Genomic DNA, 22,014 nt, shown 5'->3' on the forward strand with positions numbered 1-22,014 from the left:
TCTCTGGTTTAGATTATCCATATAAATGTACTAAATTACCGCTGTAATAAAAAGTAATTATAAGACACAGGAGATTTATTTGTGTGTTCAGACTATATACAACAATCCATATGAACAAAATACCTATATACTACTAAAAGTATAGAAGTACTTTACTAGTAAATTGGTGGGTAAACTGAAAGGTTTTACATTAAGGTTGTTTACCAGTAATGAAACAGATGGTGAAAGACTTGACATCACAAACACAAAACATAATTAATGTTCAATTAAAATCAGTGTTGAAGTCATATGCGTCATTGGTCTTCACAGGGGTGGGGTCTATGGTGACCGGAGCCAACAGGAACTTCACCCTCACTGGTTTTTCTGCAGAGGCGATCAACATGGTGTAAGCATTTTAACACTTATTTTGATACAGTACGTAGTGGCTTGCGTCTGTACGGAAACTTACCAGTTGCTGGCTCTTCTTCCTTTGACGTCTCAATTTCTCCCATCTCCTCAGGTTTATCTTCGGGCTGTAATTACAGGTTATGATCAAATGGTGTTCTCTGAATATAACTCTTAATTGTCAATCAGGTACAGCATTTGGATCAGAGTTGGATTAGAAGTCTTCAAAAGTTCTCAGTGCTTTACTTGTTATCCTCATTTCCATGCTAGTAAACACCTGCAGTATGACACTGACATCCTGTCATTAGAAACATAATTTAGCTACCAATTTATTGTCACATCCTTCTTCCATGTCCACTACATCCTCCTCAGGTTTCCCAGCTGCTGGTCTTTCCTCAGGGATGTCCGTCTCTGTCAGGATACCTGCAGTGGGGCCTTTGGAGGTGAATCCAATGCTGCTTGCCCGGTTGGGGAACTTCACACCTGGCAGAGGAGATGGTCCGTCACTACATTTGAGCATAATTGACTGACTCGTCCACTTGTTAGATCTGAGATCATTCGATTAATTGACTACGTCAGGTTTCAAAGAAGTAAACAATCATACTCCTCATAGTCTCCTCGTTGCCCTTCCTCAGCATGTTAAGGTCCCAACCCTTCTGCATCTCAGTCACTATGGCATCGGAGAGGTAAGGGGGGAGGATGGCCTTGTCATTGGCTTTGCTGTGGTAGCTCAGCTTTGCTCTATGAACACAGATGAGGGCAATGAAAGTTACGGATGGGGGTCATGTATTGCACTCTTTTACATGGGCAATGTGTTAAGCTTCTTTAGGAATTTGGCACAGCATTTGGATCAGAGTTGGATTAGAAGTCTTCACTTTAAACTCGAGACTTGAGTTATTGTCCTCATTTCCAAGCTGACAAATGGATTGACGTGTTCAAGGCAGGTCCCTGAGACCGCACTCACCCCGTCCAATCACTCAGGAAGGTCACGGCAGCCTCCTGTGTGTTTGGAACACCGCCCTTCTGCAGATAACCACGTTTCTTGGCGAAGAGAGTTAAAAACTCCAAGGAGTTTCTGAAGTCTGGGACGTTGTACTGGAGCATAATCTGAAAGAAATATCAAGAGGTTGAATGAATGTGCTAAAGAGACAAACATGTAGTAAACTGCAGAGCAGCAGGCAGTATGAAGATCTAACTGCTCATGTCCACGCTGACAGTTTACACAAAACAGGGAACCATCTCACCTGCTCTTTGTTGCATTGTTTTAACAAGGTCCTGACAGCTTCCAGGATATCCTCCTCCTTCTCCTCCACCTGGAGGCTTCTCAATGCCATGGATGCAGGCGGGTTGGAAGGAGACGCCACTATCCCCGGGCTGTCAACCATCTTTATGTTTTTGGCTATGTGGACCTCTTGCATACTCCTGTAGAGAAACGATGTGTACAAATATTATTTATAAGGTTAACCACGTTTCAGACAGACATTCCAACATTAGGTAATAAAGCTCAGTGTTGGATTGAAATGAAACTCCACGGTCTTGTCAGATCATCAACTTCATCATAATTGCTTTGTCTCCTTCTTGCACAATAAGGAACATGATACAAGCACACAAATGCTCTTAGTACCAAAATAGGAACATATGATAGCAGCATAACCAGTCAACCACACAAACTAAAGTTGAACTCACTTTGTGATTCCTCTCTCGAATCCTACGTTACAAGCCCGCATTCCTTTCAGGCTGTTAATAAGACTGCTTTTTCCGACATTGGGGAATCCTGCAGAAGCAAATGGGATCCCACACAAATGGGATAAAAAATAAAGTCAAATCTTGATATGAATTACATTTTCACACAGACCAACATGTTCATGAGGAGCATACAGCACTGATCATTGGCTTTGGGTTGAAAGCGGATAATTTCGATTAGTTGGACTGAACACAAACCCTTACCAACTACGCCTACTTTCAGCGTGCTTTCATTCTCTCTGCCTCTTGCGTGTTCCCCTAGCAACTGGAGAAGACAGCTGCTGCCGAAACAAGCTACTCCCTTAGTTTGGTCCACTACTCCGTTCGCTGTTGCCATTCGGCTCTTCTTCTCTTGCTGAGAACACACAGAAAAAAAATCAATTCACATTTGAATCGCGATTCAGATCGATTCACAAATGTGAAATGATTATTTTGTATTTTTTACGTGTGTACAAAAATGGATATTTTTTTATCTAATCGTGAATCGATTTTTAATCGAATCATGACCCCCAAGAATTGATTCGAACCATGCATTTCTATAAATACATTGTAGTACACAACTACAGCGGACAGTCAATATAGATTTGCCAAGGACATTTACACACCTGATGTACTTACCACTGTTTTGTCCCGAAGCAGTGTGGATGCCTTGAATACTACAGTAGGAAACTCAAGCTGTAGACACTGCAGCCACTTCTGAACATTTTCTTTGGGTACAAGATCTGAGGATTGGGAAGTTACGTCACTTTACGCCACAATATCATAACAAACCTAACTGGCAAAATTAAGTGATACTTTATGGATTTATGAAATACAAGCTTGTGTTATTTACCTATTTTATTTAACAGGAACATAAGTTTCTTGTTTCCTTCCCTCTTAAGCACAGCCTCCTCAAGTTGAGGGCACCGGCAACCCAGGGGATCTCTAGCATCCAAGATTTCAACTATGACATCAGATGCATCAATCACCTGGAGAAAGCAACACACATTTCACAATAAGGTTTGTGTGATAAATTCATAAACAGCAAGTTACAGTTTTGATTTTAACATGGCAGGTTTGGCCAAGAGCAAATATAAATACCATGCGTGTCAAGGAGGCTTCCTTACCTTATTCAATTCTGAACGCAGATACTTCTTTGTGGGTGTGACGAAACTCTGATCAGCCAGCTTTTTCCCAATCTTTTCCTGAATAGAGTAAATACATAAAATTAGCATTGGGCTACGAGAATATGTTGAATTACATTAGAAAAAAACTGTACATTTTTACCTTGCGCACTCTTTTGACTTTGTCAGCATCACCAACACCAGTCTCTCTTTCCTTCTTTCTCTTTTTAGCTCGTTCTTGTTTGACAACTTTCTTTTTTTCCTTTTCTGCTTCAAGCTGTTACAGGAAAGCCACAGGACAATTTAGTTTCTGTGGCAACAATGCGGACAACACATACACATGAGAAAATATGATGGTCTGGTAAAACGTGTTGGATGCGTTCTGTTACAGAACTAAGATGGTATGTGCGACTTCACCTTTAACCTTCTCAGTTCTGCCTCTCTCAGAACTTCCTCTTTGAATGGGGCGATGTTGGGGACTCCTGGATCCTTCTTCACTCGATTGCTCACGCCTTTCTTTTTAGCATCTTTTTTCAGTTTTCTGTTATGCTCCCGAACCTAAATGGAAAGAGTGGGCACATTTCACCTTACCATAAAAACAGCCATTTTAGCTACGTACAAGCACTTATTAGTGTAGTAGCGTAGCCTATTAAATATCCTATTAAGTGCTGACTTTTCGGTACAAACGCCAGAACTTGACGCAACTGTTTTAATCTCCAGTGGTTATTTAGGCACTGTACTGGCTGTGCGATGCAGCATGCTTAATATGCTAGCTACGCAAATAGGGATAATAATGTTCAAAAGTTACGTGCTTACCTTTTTCTGTATTTTGTAACGTTTAGAGCAAGAAACACGTTTGCTTGCTCTCTTTAACTCTGAAAATCATGAAATGTCAAATTAAGAACGCAGCAAAGCAATAACGCCATTACACCTGGCTAACGGGAGTCGTGGTAGCTCGCTCTGTCACTGCAGCCACATTTTGTTTGCTGCATATTAAAGACAAAATATATATTTAACTACTGATACCTAGTCATAAATACTACTGTTGTTATAATATATAAACGGAGTTACCAATGTAACATGAAAAAGCACCAAACGAATTATCTGAACAACTTACTTGGACGTTTCATGTTGCTGTTTGGACTCGTTGGGCTAGCTGAGCTGAAGTTGATTTGCACGTGGACTCATGCAGGAAGTGAACTCACAGCCTCTTCTTCACGTTGTTCAATTTCCGTCAGTCAACGTGTCTACGACTATGGGAGCTGGGATATTCCAACACCGCCCCTGTGGTGAGAGTCTGATACTACACCTACACCTAATCTTCGTCCCCTCCTATTTCTTGAACCTGGCCCGCATAGAAATATTGAATCAATGGAATTAAATAGCATACTACAAAATCACGCCACCCCAACAATACCACAGGTGAAATTTTAGCCTGTGTTTTACAAAATAATACTGGAAAAGTAAAGAGCGAGCAGGCTAGGATAATTAACAGTGGAATGTTCTAAATTATTCTCAGAAGAATACACACAGCATTCTGCACAGAGGGACGCTCTGTGTGCGGAGCGCATGTTGTAATTGCACTTCCTTAGCGTTGTTATGATGTCTCGTTCATTGCTTACTGTCTGGAACACCGCCCATTCCAAAGCCAACAAGTAAAACAACACACAATGATCTTCTTTTCGTTTGTCATTGTGCTCCAATTCCTTCCAAACAATCGTGTCGTGTGACTCGTGCCTAGACAGGTCACATTCTTCATTGTTTATGACCTACACACGTAAAAATGAATAGGCATGAAGGCTAGTTTTTCCTAATATGATGGCCAACATTTCAGATCCCACATAGAGTAAAAGTTAAAAAAAAGATTTAGTTCCAGCCATAGTGTTTATGAAAGTTTAAACTACAAATTGAATTTGGCAATGATAATCAGTCATGAACGACAATATTGGGATCTAATTTGAGATTATTTTGCAAAAGAAAATTCGTCTTGACTCAAGAAACATCATTTTGGCTCAGTGCCACATGTCCAGACGTTTAGAGCACGTTTAGAGCACCAGTAAATAATAAATAACAAATACGTATGAAAAAGATCTAGGCAAGGTCACCATATACCTCAAAACTGGAATTAAAAGCAGTCAATCGTCTATTCTGGTAAACAAGCAGGTTCTATTATCTTATAGGCAAAATAGCTTGGAAATATGGGTACATCAAAGAAACATTCCCCTTTCATTTGTGAAATGGAAAATCCTCGGGATTGGACCGTTAGATTAAAATGTGTGTCAAAAACCTCGGCAATATTGCCACTGGCCAGGCCATATGGTAGGCTATGTATCAAATATTCAGTTAATGTTGTATGAACAGAGCAAATAAATTAACCAAATCGCGCAACTGGCAATACGCAATCAAGACTTTAGTTTCGACGAATAGATTCAAATCTCATAGTGTATTTGACACTAAACAACCTAAAACTTCCCCACATTGCCCCACGCTGTAGAGAATTGGGGGTTTCTGGAACAGGCAGTCCGACTTTTGACAAATATTTTTTGAATAATACATTGTCCATTATTTTGGGCATGGTGCGTATGATAGGAGAGTTGTAGTCCGTCTACTGGATCTTCGTGAAATAGAACAGTTTAAATACGGGATTAGGACAGTAATCCGATGGTTACAAATGTGCATGCGCAAAAACGAGGCGCATGAGTGTTTAGCAATTTGCTGAGGGTAATAAACGAATTGATGAAGGTTCATCACTGTCCAGATAGCATCCAACGCTTAACAACCATGAGGAGCTAAGCACCAACAGAGGTAAAGTGCGATTAATATCTTTCAAGATCAATGTAAATGTTATTACAACTCTCGCCATTACAACTCTCGCCATGACCGTGATTGTTATGACACCGGCCATACTTGGATGTTCAAACACCGGCAAAACAAGAGCAACGACTAATCTTATGGTGACGTTTTTATGATATGAATTATTATTTAGAAATTGAAGCCTTGTTTGTAAACTTTTGGTGTACAGGCGTATAGGTATATAATTAGGCACGTCGATGATCTACTCAAAACAAAAGCGCAATAATTTAAATAGGCTATGGGAGTTTCGTATCCTGGATTGCAAACTGTGACCCAATTTGGGAGGTATGCGCTCATTAAGATTCAAGTCATTTAATGGGGTTGCGAAGAGGGGCAAAGAAAGTTTAGGAACCTCACAGAAAATGGGTATAGATTATTTCTGAAACAGAACCCCTTTTTAAATGGTTATTTCAAAACAAACAAAACTCTGAAACACCCTAGCACCGTTTGTTCTTAATTCAGTTGAAAGTTAAGGTACGTAAAGGAAAAATAACAAGTTCACAACAAGACAAGTGTGACATATAATAGGTACATTCCTTTGGCAGAATGATTATGTCTGAATTCATAACGCAAAAGCAATAGATAAGCTTTAGCTTGTTCGGGATTAAACTAGTCATCTTGCCCCACATTTTAATATAATCTTATGAATCCTGGCTTCGACTAACATATATTAATCTCTTGTTTTTCAAATTCGATATTTCAATGACAGGACGTTACAGTGCTGAATTCAGATATATAATTAAGGTATTATCAATTTGTTAATAATGGTGCGGATTAAGTTTAGTAACAAAGTATTGTTCATAAGTGAAAGTGATTTCTAGACACTTGATACCAAATGATCTCTGTGGGTGGTGCCTGACGACTGTGACTCATTTGACAGCACTTCACCTAAAAGTGGGCATGGACTGAATCAAGACTCATGGGGTGCAACTGACGTCATCTCATCTGAGTGTATGAAGACCCTAGGATGTGGACATGTGCTCATACATCGCCAGTCGGTGCCATAGTACTACATGTAACTTTAAAGTTAGGCAGTGAGTGGTCAAATGCCATGCCAGTCTGTGTTCTGGGAACAGGATGTCGAATTGTGAGCTGATTGAGCTGAAGGACCTTAGCCTAAATGACCGTATTGAGCTTGCAGCTCCTGCCGCTCGGCCTCCAGCAGCACCTCTAACCCCACGGCAAGTGAGAGCTCCAGAGAGGCCCAGACCATCCCAGGCCGTCCGGCTGGTGGGAGACAGTGTCAGAGTTGAAGGTGCAACGTGGTATACAGGGGAGTCTGGGAAGGGACACGATTTCCAGCCTTGCAGCCACACCCAACTCACCTGGTGTGACTTATGTGGAGACTTCATCTGGGGTCTTTACAAACAGAGCCTACGCTGTGACAGTAAGTTATATTCTTCTAATGTTGCTTTCCAAGATTTTCAACTAATTGTGTGTGTTTGTTGAGCTGTTTCAAATGAAATGTCCTTTGAGGGTATTTTGTGTGAAGAAAATGTGTGCAGTATAGCTATGATAGGGAAGCTAAATATGTTTGCTGTCAGCCAATCAGGATTAACTTGTCACAGATAATGACCCTATCAGCAGGAAGCTTCATGTTTTTAAAGCACCCAACTAGGTCATGGGAACACATATCTGGAGAACTTCCATGGAAAAACTGTTTTTGACTGAACAGCATTAGGGTGCCTGTCCAGAAACTGAAAGAATAGATATACAGAAATATACTCAACCTTGTGTCCAATCTATTCAAAGCTGCGTCTGTTTAAGGATTAAGAGTTGATCCTCCACATGGGTTCAGAATCATAGCACAAACTCAACAGCAGAGGGCACTGCTTACCTTGTCGGCCCTGAACCCTATAGGAATGCTGCAAGAACGCAATAAAAAAAAAATCAGAAAGCTTTTTTTTTCTTCTTCTTTGAATTAACAAATGAGTGTATTGTCATAAATTCAGTGTTTATGTTCTCTTTTTCTCTCTATTGAAGACTGCAGATATACCTGTCACTACCGCTGTCTGCCACTAATCCAGTTGGACTGCAGCACAGACAGTTGGATCTTGACTGACCAAACAGACGTTTCTGAAGACACAATAGAGACTGATACAAATGTGGTGAGATATTATAAAACAAGACTGTGCAGCAACAGTCTGACTGACTGTCTTTCTCTCTTACTGTGTTTGTGTGTGTGCGCGTATGTGCGTGCAGTTCCTGCTCTGTAAGGCTGAGAGGGGGGTGGGGTTATGGAGATGGGCACTAACAATCTAATGGCTTCTGGAGACCAGCCTCTGTGTGCCATATGCTCAAAACTGATTTTATTGACCTTTCTCGAACAGCTCTGTCATGCAGAAGGGTCACCACATTTAAGATGACTGGGGGGGGGGGGGACAGGTCATCTGACCAACAAAATATCAAAGAAAAACTATATCAATAACATGCATACCTCATGAAAGGATAAAGACAATGCTGACAATCCATTAATTATCATTGTGTACTGTATTTGTTTTCCCTGAAAATGATTCTATAGGTCATTCAATATAAATGTTTTAAACAGTAGGCTGGCAGAAGGCCCAATCAAAGGTTATCGCGGGGCCAATGTTGCATGGGGTCTGCTTTCTCTCCTCTAGTTGGACAGATGAGTTGACCTGGACATTGCAAAAGAAAACAATAGGGGCTTTCAGTCATGGTACGGGCCCTTGGGGAGAGAATAGGGCTGTAAATGTTGATTCTGATAGGTTCTTCAGTCTTTTATGGCCTGGGAGGGGCACAAAGGCCTAGGTTGATTCACATGAAGTTGCACTGCAGCAAGAACATAATTTATCATTTTGAAATGGACAGGGAAGGACGTGAAAACATAGCATAGGTAGATTCATCACAAGGGGGTTTGCCTGTTACTCTTCTAAAAATGTCCTTTGAGATTACATGGGGTAGCTCTACTAGTAGCGGATACAGTAGCCAGGAGTCGGAAGACTCGGACTCTGAGCTGGAACAGTTTTTCACTGCACGCACTTTCTTCTTTCTCAAAGCAAAAAGAAACACGGTGAGAATAAGGATTGTATACCATGATTCATCTGTACCATTTTCTTCTGATTTATAATATATAGAAGAGGAAGAAGATCTATAGTGTCGCAAGGGCAGCGTGCTTTTATTGCCTGTTGTGTTTTTTTCTTGGATTATTTTAAAACCTTTTGAGTTTATTTTAATTATGTGGTGTTTATATATTTTCTTTTATGTGCTGAATAAAAAAGGCCTATATTCTAATTTGGCTGTAAAAATGACTGTATACAATCACAGCTCCCAATTATGTGACTCGGGGTGTAGATTAAATGTAATTAATAATGGGTAACATAGGACTTTTACACCCCCTGTATCGGCTTGTGTTTGTTTTGAGCATGATAAGATCTTGGTATGATCCTGCCAAAGACTAGTCTCTGCCAAACCTATCATTATAAAGTATTAATCTGCATTTGATAAGACTGCACATTTGTAGGTTAGGGTAACCTAACCAGCAAGTATTTCATGCTGTGTGTTGGTTGTGCTGTCATGTGTGTGTGTGTGTGTGTGTGTGAGAGAGATAGAGAGAGAGAGGGGGAGAGAGAAAATAGCAAATCTTTAAAGATTTTGCAATATAAAATAGCTACTGTATAGTTTGGTTGCATTAAATAAACTCCTGATGAATTTACAAAAGATTTTTGAAAATGTCTCAACTTACCTCTAAGAATTATGAACTAAGTTGCAAGTGAGTTGCTTGGGGTATTGTATTATTTAAATTACACCTTATCTCTTTCTTGCAGGATGAACAAATTGACTGGGGGAAACAAGAGTTGACTGTCAGTGAAATTCAGCAAAAAGTGAAGGAATACAATGCTCAGATCAACAGCAATCTCTACATGGTGCTTGTGAGTAAATATCTATGTTCAGTATCTTTTTTACCAGATTCCATCCCAACATCTCCCATGCTAACACACACAAGGTTTTCAATGGAATAGTTACATGCTAATGGCTACTTATCCCTAAACACACCTTAATCTCAGTTTATTGGGGTTTCAGTTCCGATGACATCATTATTCAAATCATGCATACGTCCACGCTGTGCATCTTCTCTCTTCCAGGACAGAGATGGAACATACACCGGTTTCATTAAGGTGCAGTTTAAACTGGCCCGGCCTGTGTCCATCCCACCTCCTCATAAACCCAGCGTAACACATGAGGGAGGACCACAGGAGGACGACACGAAGCGGCGGACTTCTTTTTACCTCCCCAGAGATACGGCCAAGCATCTGCACATAAGCTCCCATACACGAGCACGAGAGGTCATAGAAGCATTGCTCAACAAGTTCACTGTGGTAGACAACCCAGCCAAGTTTGCACTGTTCGAGCGCAGTGAGCGGCAGAATCAGGGTAAGGCCACATCCACAAAGTGCTCTGTAATATAATGCGGGTAAAGCAGATGCAGAGCTAAATTATGACAAATAATTACTATTTTCGGGGTATTTTGATGCGGAGCAACTATCCTAATTATCTCATCACTTTTCTCTTTCATTTCCCCTCTACTTCCCAGTATACCTGCGTAAGCTACCTGATGAAGAGTGTCCACTACATCTGCGTCTCTGTGCTGGACCCAGTGAGAAAGTCCTCAGTCTGGTGCTGAAAGAAAACGAGACGGGAGAGGTCAATGTAAGTGTTCCAACATCGAAAGGTCAACAGAAAAGCCTCAAGTAATGCTGTACCCTGAAATAATAATTGTTCTCTCCCACAGTGGGATGCATTCAGCCTTCCAGAACTGTGCAATTTCCTTCGGATCCTTCAGCGTGAGGAAGAGGAGCATGTACGACAGATTATAAAGCGCTATGCGGTTGCCAGGGATAAGATGAAGACAGCCATGGCCAGTGTCACTACCCCTGGTTAACTTGTGTGGCACAGTGAAAACGTAGAAGGATGAACTTTTGACCAGAGGCATGTCCTGTGCCCTCATAATGCTCTTCTGAATTCTGATAAATGTTAACAACGGTCACTTCAGCCGACGGAGCATAACCTCTTGAAACAGGGACACGGACATGTTGAAAGTGGAGTACACGGGGTAAATGTAATTAGCCACCGTTATGTGAATGGACGTTGCAATAAATAAAGGCCATTCTAGAAAAGAGAGAAGTAGCCTATTAGGGTCATAGACACAGCAGAACTGGAAACTGATTTCACTGGGAATATTTGCTGCTGGATAGATTTTAGGGGGAAGATTTGGCGATCTATCTAAAGATTCGACGGTGTCAATTGACTATGATTATGTTATTAATAAAGGGATATGGTAACTACTTAGCTGTGTTTTTCATGTCAACCTTCCTGACTTGTTGGAGCCTTTTTTTTTAATTATTGCTCGAAAAAGTACAAAGTATACAGATAATCACACTGAGGTACATAGAACAGTATACAAGTGTATAAACAACTGAAATTTGTTGGAGCCTTTTTGAAATACTCTTTATTTAAGAGTCACCCCGGATGTTATCGTTGCAGTAATCTCTTCCGTGGCACACATTGACAGCTACTAGTAGTTAGGTAGCCGCTCAGTTGCTGAACAAGAAGGAGCTAACTACGGTATATTTATTGGAGCTTAGCTAAACGGTAGTTCAATCCTCACCACTAAAATGGTATGTATTTGCTAGTTAGCTAAGTATGATTTGATTGCCTTTGTTTTACAACAATGCACTATGCTTTATTGACCTAGGCTAGCTACTAGCCATCATGTTCACAATAAACTATCGGATTGCTAACGTTCCTTGTTAGCTTAGCTAGGGCGTTGCCATAACATCCATAGCCATGCTAGGTAGCTTAGTGCTACTTGCTAAATAGTTCAGATTGTCTAGAAAGTAGCTAGAGCTAACAAGCGTGGAGGATTATTTACATGTCAATCTAAAATCGACGGCATACACATAGTCTACACATATAACGTTAGCTAGTTGAATCAGACTTTTTATTATTAATATTATTATTATTATGAAACATAGCTACTGAGAAGTAGCAACGCTATAGCTATCATATTGGCTAGCGATGTAAACAACAACATTGTTACACACTTTTAAACCCCTTTTTGTGTGTAATCTTTTCTAACACCGCTTCTAGGCCGAGGTCGAGGAGACGCTCAAGCGAATTCAGGGCCAGAAAGGAGTTCAAGGAATCATTATCGTCAATGCTGAAGGTACTGTAGCCTAAAATTGTACCAAACATCACAAATGCTTGATTGTAACTGTAAAGATAGTCTGATAGTTAGTCTACATTTGATTGATTAAACATTCAATAATACATATTGCAATCAAGAACAAGTGAGTTCACCTCACACAAACTCCACATCACATCCGTTCTTTTGTTAAAGCGCTGTCAGTAAATGCAGGCAGTAAGTCATCGCCATTGCCATCTCTCCCTCGATGCCCAGGCATCCCTATCAAGACCACCATGGACAACACCAGTACGGTCCAATATGCAGGCCTGATCCACCAGCTGGTGATGAAGGCGAGGGGGACGATCCGAGACATCGACCCTCAGAATGACCTTACTTTCCTCCGCATCCGCTCCAAGAAGAACGAGATCATGATCGCACCAGGTAAGGAGATGCTGGACAAGGCAGTAGCTGAATAAACATAATCTTGTCCATGAGTATTCTTTGTTAAAACTTGTTTTGTATTTGTGCTTTTGCTCCACAGACAAGGACTATTTTTTGATTGTCATTCAGAACCCCTCGGACTGAGAGGACCATGCCAACCTTTTATGTGCTTCTAGTTTGTTTTTAAAGGCCAAATGAGTGTTCTGTCTTTACTTTCTAGCTGAATTATATGACGTCCCCCGAGCACTTCAGGGACGATGAAGACCCCGGTAGAAACTAGATGAATTTATAAAGACTGCTGTCTGTATTTTGATGGGTGACTATAGATCAGAAGTGTGACCCTAGGACATATTAATACTGTATGCTTGGTATCTATCATCATTCCAGTTCGGATGTTCCCCTTTCTTCTATTCTTAAGTGGACACACACACAACAGAATGTCCTTATAAAAAGATTTCATTTCAAGAATATTTTTATTTATTTATGTTGTTTACAATTGTTCCTCTGTCAGTTGCCACTATTTCAACAGTGTATCTCTTCGTAAAATGTTAAGCAGCATGCAGAATGATGAGCAGCATATTATTACACTACTAAACATCTGCTCTGGATGTCTCTGAGTTTTATGTTGATATTTTGCAAGGCCATTAAAACATTTAAATGGATCCATTAGTGATTGTTGAAAGAATCATGTTAGAATGGAATAAAAAAGTAGTTGTAAATCGTGTGTGGGAATGTCCAGATGGCAGACACGGGAACAATATTAACATATGAAAGCAGTGGAATAGAACCGTTTTATGATTAGTGTGGGTAGTACTGAAGACTGAAGTACAGCACGCACAGTTTAAGATGTGTTCGACGGGTGTAGATCTGATTTTGAGGGTTGCCAGGTTTCCTTCATGGATTACTAAACAAAACGTCCTAATTTCATCGCAAGGTTAGCCCACAAACAGTTGGTGAAATGTTTTTACTGTACTGTTTTACTGTGTCATATAACTATCACTGCTGTCAAAAACCTGAACACGCGTAGTCATTTGAAACCAGGGCATAGGCCAATGTGAGAAAAACTAAAGTATGGAGTTTTGAGACACCCCGATGGTGGGATGTTTTGCCATGAACCTGGCAACCCTAACTGGTACAGCCAGCAAACTGATCAGTCTGGCGAGACTAGCACATAACAACTTGACCAGATCAGACCTGAAGAAAACAAAGAAGTCTTCTTTCGACATTATCAGCTTTAGTTACAAGATATACATTTATATTTTTTAGATTGTCATAATACATTCGATAGTAATGCCATCTGACAGACCTTTCAAACAAAGAAGGACATTTGGTAAGTATGTTTCTTGGCGATACTACTAGTAGAGCGAACCCGCAGGCGCTAGCTACAGTAGCTACTGTAAATGTATTTGTTTACCTTGCCATCAAGTGGCAGTTAACTAGTTACCTAGCTTTAATTTGGTACACATAATCAGGGGTCAACTTTGTCTTGCTGCTGTTCAGGTATCTAGCCACTGTTGGCAAAGTTAGCGATGAAAATTTGGAAGCAATAGTTGACGTCAAATGGGCCTGCTTGTAATTATGTTCTGTTTTGGCAGATAGCTTGGGAGGGTTGGCATAGCTAAGTACTAGTCAACCACCACCAGCTGTCAAAGTTGTTACATTAAATCAGTTTATGACAATGCATCTGTAGGGATCTCTAGAAATGTAAATGACCCGTCAAAATCCCAAATCAACAGTGACAAGGACGGATTAAAATGATATAATGTTGGGATAAAAAGGCCACTTCCAGCTATCTTTGTGAGTAATAGGAGAAACTAATTTATGCTGACACATTGTACACAGTACACGTGTTCAGTGAATTATATTGTAATATGATACACAATATGACGATGGGGCGTGGAAAGGGAGGAGCTAAAAACAGGCCGTTGCATAATCTGAACAAGTTAAGAAAAACACCGATCAGAACATAACTGGTGTCAGTGACGTGTTGATGATAACGTATCAACTTGTTTATTTTGTTTAAAGTACTTTATTGGATCGCGTTGACATGATGAGTTACAATCACAAAGGTATCCGATGATTCTTTTGTAGCGCAGATATCAAACATTTCAGACAATTACCTCTAGTCAGTTTAGCACGGTGACCCTTAAACATTCTTATAAAAAAAAATGTTTGCTCAGTACTGTAATGTTGCGTTCAGATGTAGGACGTTAAACAGATAATTAATTGCCCAATAGTAGCCCACCTAGACCACAACAGTGGAGCAATTCATAGCTGTTCCTCAAATCAATCTGAGCTTTAGCTTGGGCTGCACGGGAACCTAGTACGATTGAGCTTTTTTACTCTTGAAATTCGGCATTTAAACTCAATGAAAACAACGCAAAAGTAACAAAGAAATACACATTTGAGACATACAGTAGAGTCCAACTGAAGTTAAATATGGTGGGATTGTTATATATCTCTCAGCCTAACATTATTTACAATTGCATAGTAGACTATGTTTCTGCATGTTGCCATGCCTACATTGATCAGAGTGTGTAACAGACAGGTGTTTGAGTCATTCATCAATCACCTGTCTTTGTCATCTGCAGCTGATCGCTGCAAGGAGGTGCAGCAGATCCGCGACCAGCACCCCAACAAGATCCCAGTAAGTCTATCATTGGACTCGTAGGTCATTCCTGTTCACACAATGAATACAGTATACCTCAATTCTCTCCGTACCCCTCTGTTACACTGTAGTATCTCAGTGTAAAGATAGTCCACGTTTCCAACACTTAAGGTGCCCTTGATTCTGGCCCTAGCAACCAAAATCATCCACTCCCCCAAGTATTTGAGATAGTTGAATTAGAGTTAAACTCTAATGGAGAACTCCATCTCTTTCGCCTCATTGGATGATCAAATGAGATTCCTTCTCAATAAGGAGTTTGCCTGATGGCTCCTGAAAGCCTCTCTCAGGTTCAGTCCCACTAAAGTGATTACAGTAAGAAGTCTGGTTCACACTCAAGCCACACATTCCCTCTGCTGAGGTGTGAACTGTTCCTGGTGGATAGCAGAGGACTGCTAACAAGCACAGACAGAGCTGTGGAGACAAGTAGCGCAACACTGTTACAGACAGGGAAACAAAGGGAAAGATAGAGCTACAGTCAAGGCCATGCTCAAGTCAACAGACGACACACACTATGATACTTCTGTTTGTGGTCAGCATTAACCAGTATCTGTGTGTGCGCACGTGTGTCATGCATCTCTCCAGGTGATCATTGAGCGGTACAAGGGGGAGAAGCAGCTTCCTGTGTTGGACAAGACCAAGTTCCTGGTTCCTGACCATGTTAACATGAGTGAGCTGGTCAAGATTATCAGGTGAGCTAACAAAATGACCACAAATCATTTGGCCTGGATAACATAGAAACACACAGTTTGAGAAGAGTAGCACTGTATTGATCCTTGGGGGGAAATGGCGCTGTTATAGTAGCAGATACAACATTCTGAATCAGATAGGACAATATAAATATACAGTAGTGCAAATGACAAGTAACAATGTTCTCAGCATGCCTGGGAAGTGCAAACATGCCTTGGGCACGGTGTACTGTGCCTGTCTTCCAGTGTCATGTTGACCAGTTTGTTTACTTCTCTGACGTGTCACTGCAGGGTAGTGGAGGGGCAGGGGGTGATTAGCCAAGAATAAGTGCATGCACTGAACTTGTGGCCTCAGGGAACATTCAAGCATTCTAGCTCATTTGGACCCGGAAGCCCCACTGTGCAGATTTAAGGGAATCTGAGAACTGCAAGGATTGTGGTGTTGGCTTAGTGCTCGCTGGTTAGACTTGACAGCATATAAATGTTCTCATATACAGCCCATACGTTTTACTCAGATTCCAGAAGTGCAGAGTGGGTCTAATGTGACTGCCTGTGTGTCTCTGTCATAGAGGGTCTATATATGGCTGTCCCAGTGACTGCCCTGGTCTTGCATCATGTGTTTGTAGAAGGAACAACTTTCAGGGTGGGGGAGATCAGGTGCATTATTTCACTGTCTCTCTCTCTCTTACCCAGGCGCCGCTTGCAGCTGAACCCCACCCAGGCCTTCTTCCTGTTGGTGAACCAGCACAGCATGGTGAGCGTGTCTACCCCCATTTCTGAGATCTACGAGCAGGAGAGAGATGAAGACGGCTTTCTATACATGGTGTACGCCTCCCAGGAGACCTTCGGCTGCTAGGGAGGAAGAGGAGGAGGAAGGGGGGGATGAGAGGGAATCTGAGAAGAAGAGGAGGAGAGAAAGAAATATGCCCCCACTGGGTTTATCCAATAAGGATCATAGATAAACATCACAGAGTTCCCGTCCCCCATTCCCCCAACCAACATCCCGATTCCCCATCCCTCGGCCCCACCCCCCTGGTTCCTGACCTCCCATCCCAGTACCCCTACTCTCCTGCTCTGTCTAGTGGGGCTAGTTAGAGGTACTCCTGGAGGACGAGTCCCACAGGTCATAACATATAGTAGTCCTTTCCTCTCGCTTTTTACTCTGTAGTCATCCTCTCATTACCAGGACCTGCGGCTATAATCATAGCACCTCACATGGCTAGGGTTTGTAAATAGATTTTCACCGAGACACTACATTTATTTTGTATTGATCCCGTTTTGAGTTTTGTATTTGGTTGTTTTAAAATAGTGTCGTCCTAATGTGGTCGGCCTTCCCTAGACTAGAGGGTTATGTATCAGCTGAGTTTTCCCCCTGTGTGTTAACAGACAGCTATAAAATCCACCAAGGTAACCCACAGTATGTAGTGCGTTCAAGTCCTGAGAGATGCTAAGCTAAATATAAGCCACCATTGAACACTATTCACCCTTTAATAAGCTAGGACAGTGTTGTTCTTAGTTTACTGCCATCTCCTCTGTTTCTCTCCACAGCCTTCACCATCTGTAGTCAATCAGCTAGTATGGGGAATCAGATGGAAGGTGTTCGTTTCTAGCAATTCCCATTCCTGAGGATATCTAGGCCCGGCCCAGAAACATCCTCTTGTTGCTTGTCTCAGGATTTACAGAAGTTCACCAGATTGATGGCTGTTTCAATAGGTCTATAGAAGGGCAAGATGGAGCTGCTATTGCCTTGCTTCATCCAATCTCATTTCCTCAGATCTAAAGTCCAGGGCAAAAGTAACTCGGGGTTAGCGATGCATGTTTTGTAACAATGGGTTGCCAGGCTAGGCAGAGTATGTGACTCACAGTTGTCGAAGCAGAAACTCAGCCAAACTGGGATGACCCAGGCTGCAAAACAGGCCCCTTCCTGGTTTCTGGGCCAGGCCTGACCTAGCTAGCTGAGTAATATTGGTGCTGGGGCCTAATCAGCACAATGCTCTGCTAGGGATGTGATGTGTGTTGTGATATTAGTTAGTAGAGTAAAGAGTTAACTAGTATATAATGTAGGAACAAGTACGCTTATTTGCACATTATAAATTAAAAATAAATATAAGAAGACTCTGCATTGAATTTAGAAATGACTGTATAACATCTATTCATTTTGTATGTACTGTTTTTTTCTTCCCTGTAGTACACCATATGTACATATGTGTGTATGTATGTAGTTGTGTGTGTGTAAGTGTGTCTGCCTTTGGGTCAAATGACTTAGGGAACTAGCAGGGCGTGAAACACTACACACCTTGCATGTTTTCCACAATTTGTTTTTTTAATTGATTAAGCAATAGTTATAATTGTTTTTAACTTTATTTAATTACCAATCTTTTTAGATTTGTCCAAACCAAAAACAGAAAGAAATGTATGTATGAAACAAGTGTATGTATAATCCATTATATGTAATCAACTCTGTTACAAAGTGTGTTTATTTGAAAATTCTGATATTGTAACTAATTCAAGGTGTACACATAGCAACATTGCTACATTATTTTAAGCATTTGCCAATAAAGATGTTGCCTTGGAAAATGTAATGGCTTTGTTTTACTTAGGTTTGAGTCAATGGATCAAATGATGTGGTCCCATGGTCATCCACCACCACTAGATGGCTCTAGAGTCCAGGATGTGACTAACAACCATCTCAAAATACCTAACAAACTTCTTACATGCTGGCATTATCTGGCTCATTGAAAAGTTAATTAAGTATTTGACCATTTTCAGTTTACTGAAAGACCAAAACACACAGATCAGCAGATTACATCAATTTAATTATACAAGACAAAGTACAGCAGAGCACAGCATCCTCCTCAATTTCATCCATGTTAATTTTTATGTTACCCTGTATGGGCTTGATTTGTTGTAATAGACAATTGCAACCAAGACAAGACTAAACAGACATTTCCCACTTCAGTATGACTCTTGTCCTATCATATCCTATTATGTTGGTTTGGAATGCTGTCCCGCTACAGATGCAGTTACCTTTGGCTGGAAACCAGGAAGTGAAAACCTGCCTTCTACACTTTAACATGGAGTGGGGCCTTCACTCTTCACTAAAAAGACTTATTTGACATGGTCAGTTCAATGCAAGTTACAATACTTCTGTTATCATACAAAGTTACATAGGAACCACACGACAAAACAAGAGTTTTTAAGGCACTTTCAGTCTGAAAGGGCTATTGATAAAACCAGTTTTTTGAAGCGTAATGTTCCTTTAAGTATAAGGATTCCACCAGGCCACCGGTGCACTCCAACCCCTTGAAGCTGGACCGAGAAGGAGAGGAGGAAATGGGAAGGTGTAAAGGAAGAGAGTGAAAGTCAGGTGGGAGGGAGGAAGAGATGGAAAGTAGGAGGAGGGGTGTTTAGTAGGAGAATCCTCTGACAGATGTCTCACTTGTTGCCTCACAGGAGTATCCCCTTCTGTGGTAGGATGGACTGACAGGAGACACAGCACTTAAGTCAGGCTGTGGAGAGGGAGGGATGGAGAGAAAAGATTTTAGGTGAGACACGGTACTTCTACAGCTGTTCTCTGTCAACAACCTATTGAAATCGTGGACTTCCATCAACATTCTGCTTGTGGGTGTGTCTTGTAACTGACCTGTCAATCAGAGAGTCTCTCATCGTGGTGGCGATGGCGCTGGGTGGAGCCTCGCTGAGACGGAACACACTCTCTATGACAGACAGCTCTGTGCTAGTGGTGTCCAGGCCGCAGAATGCACACCAGTCGTTCACCACCATCCCGGCTGCAATGACTTCACTACCACGGTTCACTGTACCAGCCTGGGGAGAGCACAGGGAAGGAGAGCAGAGGATATACCCAACCTTAACACTGCCTTCCCGTGTTCAGGAACATACTCTGGCTCAAGGTATTCTTACAGTGCCAACAGTTTCCTTGGATGGAATAAAGCAATCCCACAAAGTTAGCTCTCTCTAACCCCATTAATGCCCACCCCCTAAGTGTTGTCAGAAGGTCCTCACCACCAGGGGAACTTGCAGCAGGGAGGACAACTCATCCTGGTCCTCTATAGAGGTCTTGGGGTGGACCAAGCCTCCCTGGTTGCTGAAGGTGCAGTAGCTTCCCACCAAGACCTGCTCGGCCACTGTCTGGCGGAAGACCTCCACCTTCAGACTGTCTGCCAGAATCTCCTCAGTTTCCTGCATGGGAGCATGGGTAATGTAGTCAGACAAGAGGAGCATCAGGAGAGTGTGCTCCCAAGTCAGACTGGAAGGGAGAGATGATTAGGTTGCATAATTAAGTCAAGTGACAATTGTGACACACTGTATTTAAACATTCTTATCTGGTGATAGAAAGGTAATGTCCAGTCAATCTGACTCTTACTGTGTGTTAGTGTGTGTATTTATACCACACTACGGCTGCTGTATGTGTGTGTCTTTCTCTCACCCTGTCGAGGTCTGGGTGGACCAGGGCTACATAGTCATTGCAGGCGATGACGTTGCCCAGGGCGGACAGTCTCTCCTCAACCCGCTGAATGCGAACGGAGTCAGGCAGGCAGTTCCTGATATGCTGCAGCTCCTGGTCTGTCGTGTTGTTGGGCACCAGAAGCCCGTGGCGGTTCCCTGGGGGAGGGGACACAGAGGCGACTGTGTTAGAGGGTCATACCTAGAAAATCCACCCTACAGATACTGTGAGGCAGGAAGGGATCACTGCCTGAACTCAAGCTTTTTCCACAAGTGCTACATTGCAGTGTTTTCCACTTGTTTTAAGGTCTTACTGGAGTCTAGACAGCTCCTGACACTGTACTCACCCACACACATTCTCCCGATTATCCTACAACCTGCTATGGAGGCGTGGACCACTGGGATGGTCTCCGATAGCTCCCCTTCAAACACACTGGGGGAAGGGGGGAGATACAGACCACAAGTCAGTATAACAGCAGTAACCAATACCTAGCCACATGCAGCTTGGAGTGGAACACGTCTAATATGGCACTCAACTTCTGGACAGTGTGAGACCTGGGTGTGTTCATGATCCGAGTTATACACTTGCAACCAGGAACATGTTTGTGTTTTCTAGCTACTACTCTCTAGATAAACGGTTACATAAGCTTTAAAGACAGCCATGTTTATGGAAGGGAGTTCATCTTTATGAGATCCATTACTCACCTGTAGAAATTCTCTGATCCACCAATGGCCACTAGACAGTATGTGTTGGTCAGCTTTGCGAAGCAGCCTATTTCGTTGTTCTTTTCAAATGATGCTCTTACAGCCATGGTTGTGTCTTACAGGTGTCTTGCGATGATATTTTGGGTGAGAGTTTTTACTGACACTGTAAAAGAGAGTGTTAGCCAGTTAGCTATAGTAGCTATAACGATCGTTGACATCTAGCTAGCTAAAGATACTACCTACATCTTGCTCAACTGACAATATAGCAGTACTGAGACACTAGTCACTGACCGTAACTTTTTAAACAGCAACAAATCTGCACATATAATGCTAGAATGAAGCTACTATAGCTAGGTAGCTAGTTGAGTTGACGTTTACCAGCTAACGGTTAGCCACATGTCAAGTTTGATAGCGAGTTATCTAAACTTTACAGGAGTAACGTTACCCTATTAAGCAAACAGAGTTAAAGCTTGATGCCACTGCTTCATGCTCCATATTACCATAAACATCATACAAATGAAGATCTCAAATTGATGTTAGATTCAAATCACTAATACTTCACCTAGCTATCCAAGATGCGTGGCCTCGCAAGCAAGCAAGCATGTATGCGTATGCTCCCTCCTTCATCCCACGTGTTGACGTCAAGGTTGCCAGTTAAGTGAAACATCCCCCCTTTTGTCGTAATGTCAAAACAATTAATATTTTATCAGGTTTATGGATGTGTGTCAGAAACAAAACCCCAATATCCCTTTTTTTGTGGTATAAAAATAAAGTGTATCCTCCATTTCAATATTGATCTTACAAATAAATCAATACTAA

General features: G+C 41.7%; 5 protein-coding genes and 2 non-coding genes across 7 annotated transcripts; 3 read left to right on the forward strand and 4 right to left on the reverse strand.

Annotated features, from left to right (window-relative positions):
- Positions 1-19: 19 nt before the first annotated feature.
- On the reverse strand, positions 20-4,409 carry gnl3 (G protein nucleolar 3). Its single transcript, XM_067242920.1, has 15 exons — positions 4,348-4,409; positions 4,047-4,105; positions 3,648-3,788; positions 3,394-3,507; positions 3,234-3,311; positions 2,960-3,095; positions 2,746-2,849; positions 2,332-2,482; positions 2,071-2,158; positions 1,629-1,806; positions 1,349-1,491; positions 989-1,125; positions 710-867; positions 449-512; positions 20-363 (listed from the first exon to the last, which is right to left on the reverse strand). The coding sequence occupies exons 1-15, from the start codon at positions 4,358-4,360 to the stop codon at positions 263-265; spliced, it is 1,665 nt and encodes a 554-aa protein (XP_067099021.1). The 5' UTR covers positions 4,361-4,409; the 3' UTR covers positions 20-262.
- LOC136954016 (small nucleolar RNA SNORD19) lies at positions 575-648 on the reverse strand. Its single transcript, XR_010878056.1, has one exon. It is a non-coding gene; the product is annotated as a small nucleolar RNA SNORD19 (small nucleolar RNA).
- Positions 1,222-1,296, reverse strand: LOC136954022 (small nucleolar RNA SNORD19). Its single transcript, XR_010878057.1, has one exon. It is a non-coding gene; the product is annotated as a small nucleolar RNA SNORD19 (small nucleolar RNA).
- A 1,547-nt stretch (positions 4,410-5,956) lies between the features above and the next one.
- On the forward strand, positions 5,957-11,384 carry LOC136943483 (ras association domain-containing protein 1-like). The gene is made up of 7 exons (XM_067236828.1): positions 5,957-6,035; positions 6,964-7,470; positions 8,067-8,191; positions 9,872-9,976; positions 10,190-10,478; positions 10,639-10,754; positions 10,837-11,384. Exons 2-7 carry the CDS (start codon positions 7,161-7,163, stop codon positions 10,984-10,986), a joined length of 1,095 nt encoding a protein of 364 aa, XP_067092929.1. The 5' UTR covers positions 5,957-6,035; positions 6,964-7,160; the 3' UTR covers positions 10,987-11,384.
- Positions 11,385-11,601: 217 nt separating this feature from the next.
- On the forward strand, positions 11,602-13,334 carry dynlrb1 (dynein, light chain, roadblock-type 1). Its single transcript, XM_067238761.1, has 4 exons — positions 11,602-11,722; positions 12,195-12,270; positions 12,505-12,672; positions 12,773-13,334. Exons 1-4 carry the CDS (start codon positions 11,720-11,722, stop codon positions 12,814-12,816), a joined length of 291 nt encoding a protein of 96 aa, XP_067094862.1. The 5' UTR covers positions 11,602-11,719; the 3' UTR covers positions 12,817-13,334.
- A 502-nt stretch (positions 13,335-13,836) lies between these two features.
- map1lc3a (microtubule-associated protein 1 light chain 3 alpha) lies at positions 13,837-17,149 on the forward strand. The gene is made up of 4 exons (XM_067230972.1): positions 13,837-14,002; positions 15,264-15,319; positions 15,923-16,029; positions 16,720-17,149. The coding sequence occupies exons 1-4, from the start codon at positions 13,963-13,965 to the stop codon at positions 16,880-16,882; spliced, it is 366 nt and encodes a 121-aa protein (XP_067087073.1). The 5' UTR covers positions 13,837-13,962; the 3' UTR covers positions 16,883-17,149.
- A 1,673-nt stretch (positions 17,150-18,822) lies between these two features.
- eif6 (eukaryotic translation initiation factor 6) lies at positions 18,823-21,816 on the reverse strand. Its single transcript, XM_067230888.1, has 7 exons — positions 21,758-21,816; positions 21,196-21,358; positions 20,838-20,923; positions 20,474-20,649; positions 20,050-20,226; positions 19,670-19,851; positions 18,823-19,535 (listed from the first exon to the last, which is right to left on the reverse strand). The coding sequence occupies exons 2-7, from the start codon at positions 21,300-21,302 to the stop codon at positions 19,526-19,528; spliced, it is 738 nt and encodes a 245-aa protein (XP_067086989.1). The 5' UTR covers positions 21,303-21,358; positions 21,758-21,816; the 3' UTR covers positions 18,823-19,525.
- Between the last annotated feature and the right edge of the window lie 198 nt (positions 21,817-22,014).

This window comes from Osmerus mordax, chromosome 1 (assembly GCF_038355195.1).
Source record: "Osmerus mordax isolate fOsmMor3 chromosome 1, fOsmMor3.pri, whole genome shotgun sequence".
NCBI classification, from domain to species: domain Eukaryota; kingdom Metazoa; phylum Chordata; class Actinopteri; order Osmeriformes; family Osmeridae; genus Osmerus; species Osmerus mordax.

What these genes read in the sequence shown, in the direction of transcription:
- LOC136943483 (XM_067236828.1), top strand. Translation starts at nt 7,161, where the DNA reads ATGTCGAATTGTGAGCTGATTGAGCTGAAGGACCTTAGCCTAAATGAC. An exon ending in ACAGAGCCTACGCTGTGACA is followed by an intron (nt 7,471 to 8,066) that starts GTAAGTTATATT and finishes TCTCTATTGAAG; the next exon opens with ACTGCAGATATACCTGTCAC. An exon ending in CAGTGAGCGGCAGAATCAGG is followed by an intron (nt 10,479 to 10,638) that starts GTAAGGCCACAT and finishes TCTACTTCCCAG; the next exon opens with TATACCTGCGTAAGCTACCT.
- dynlrb1 (XM_067238761.1), top strand. An exon ending in CATTATCGTCAATGCTGAAG is followed by an intron (nt 12,271 to 12,504) that starts GTACTGTAGCCT and finishes CTCGATGCCCAG; the next exon opens with GCATCCCTATCAAGACCACC. An exon ending in CGAGATCATGATCGCACCAG is followed by an intron (nt 12,673 to 12,772) that starts GTAAGGAGATGC and finishes TTTGCTCCACAG; the next exon opens with ACAAGGACTATTTTTTGATT.
- map1lc3a (XM_067230972.1), top strand. Translation starts at nt 13,963, where the DNA reads ATGCCATCTGACAGACCTTTCAAACAAAGAAGGACATTTG. An exon ending in CAAACAAAGAAGGACATTTG is followed by an intron (nt 14,003 to 15,263) that starts GTAAGTATGTTT and finishes TGTCATCTGCAG; the next exon opens with CTGATCGCTGCAAGGAGGTG. An exon ending in GAGCTGGTCAAGATTATCAG is followed by an intron (nt 16,030 to 16,719) that starts GTGAGCTAACAA and finishes TCTCTTACCCAG; the next exon opens with GCGCCGCTTGCAGCTGAACC.
- gnl3 (XM_067242920.1), bottom strand. An exon ending in GCTGAAAGTAGGCGTAGTTG is followed by an intron (nt 2,159 to 2,331) that starts GTAAGGGTTTGT and finishes TTGCTTCTGCAG; the next exon opens with GATTCCCCAATGTCGGAAAA. An exon ending in TTCCTGAGTGATTGGACGGG is followed by an intron (nt 1,126 to 1,348) that starts GTGAGTGCGGTC and finishes CTGTGTTCATAG; the next exon opens with AGCAAAGCTGAGCTACCACA.
- eif6 (XM_067230888.1), bottom strand. Translation starts at nt 21,302, where the DNA reads ATGGCTGTAAGAGCATCATTTGAAAAGAACAACGAAATAGGCTGCTTC. An exon ending in AATCGGGAGAATGTGTGTGG is followed by an intron (nt 20,650 to 20,837) that starts GTGAGTACAGTG and finishes CCCCTCCCCCAG; the next exon opens with GGAACCGCCACGGGCTTCTG. An exon ending in TCCACCCAGACCTCGACAGG is followed by an intron (nt 20,227 to 20,473) that starts GTGAGAGAAAGA and finishes GCTCCCATGCAG; the next exon opens with GAAACTGAGGAGATTCTGGC.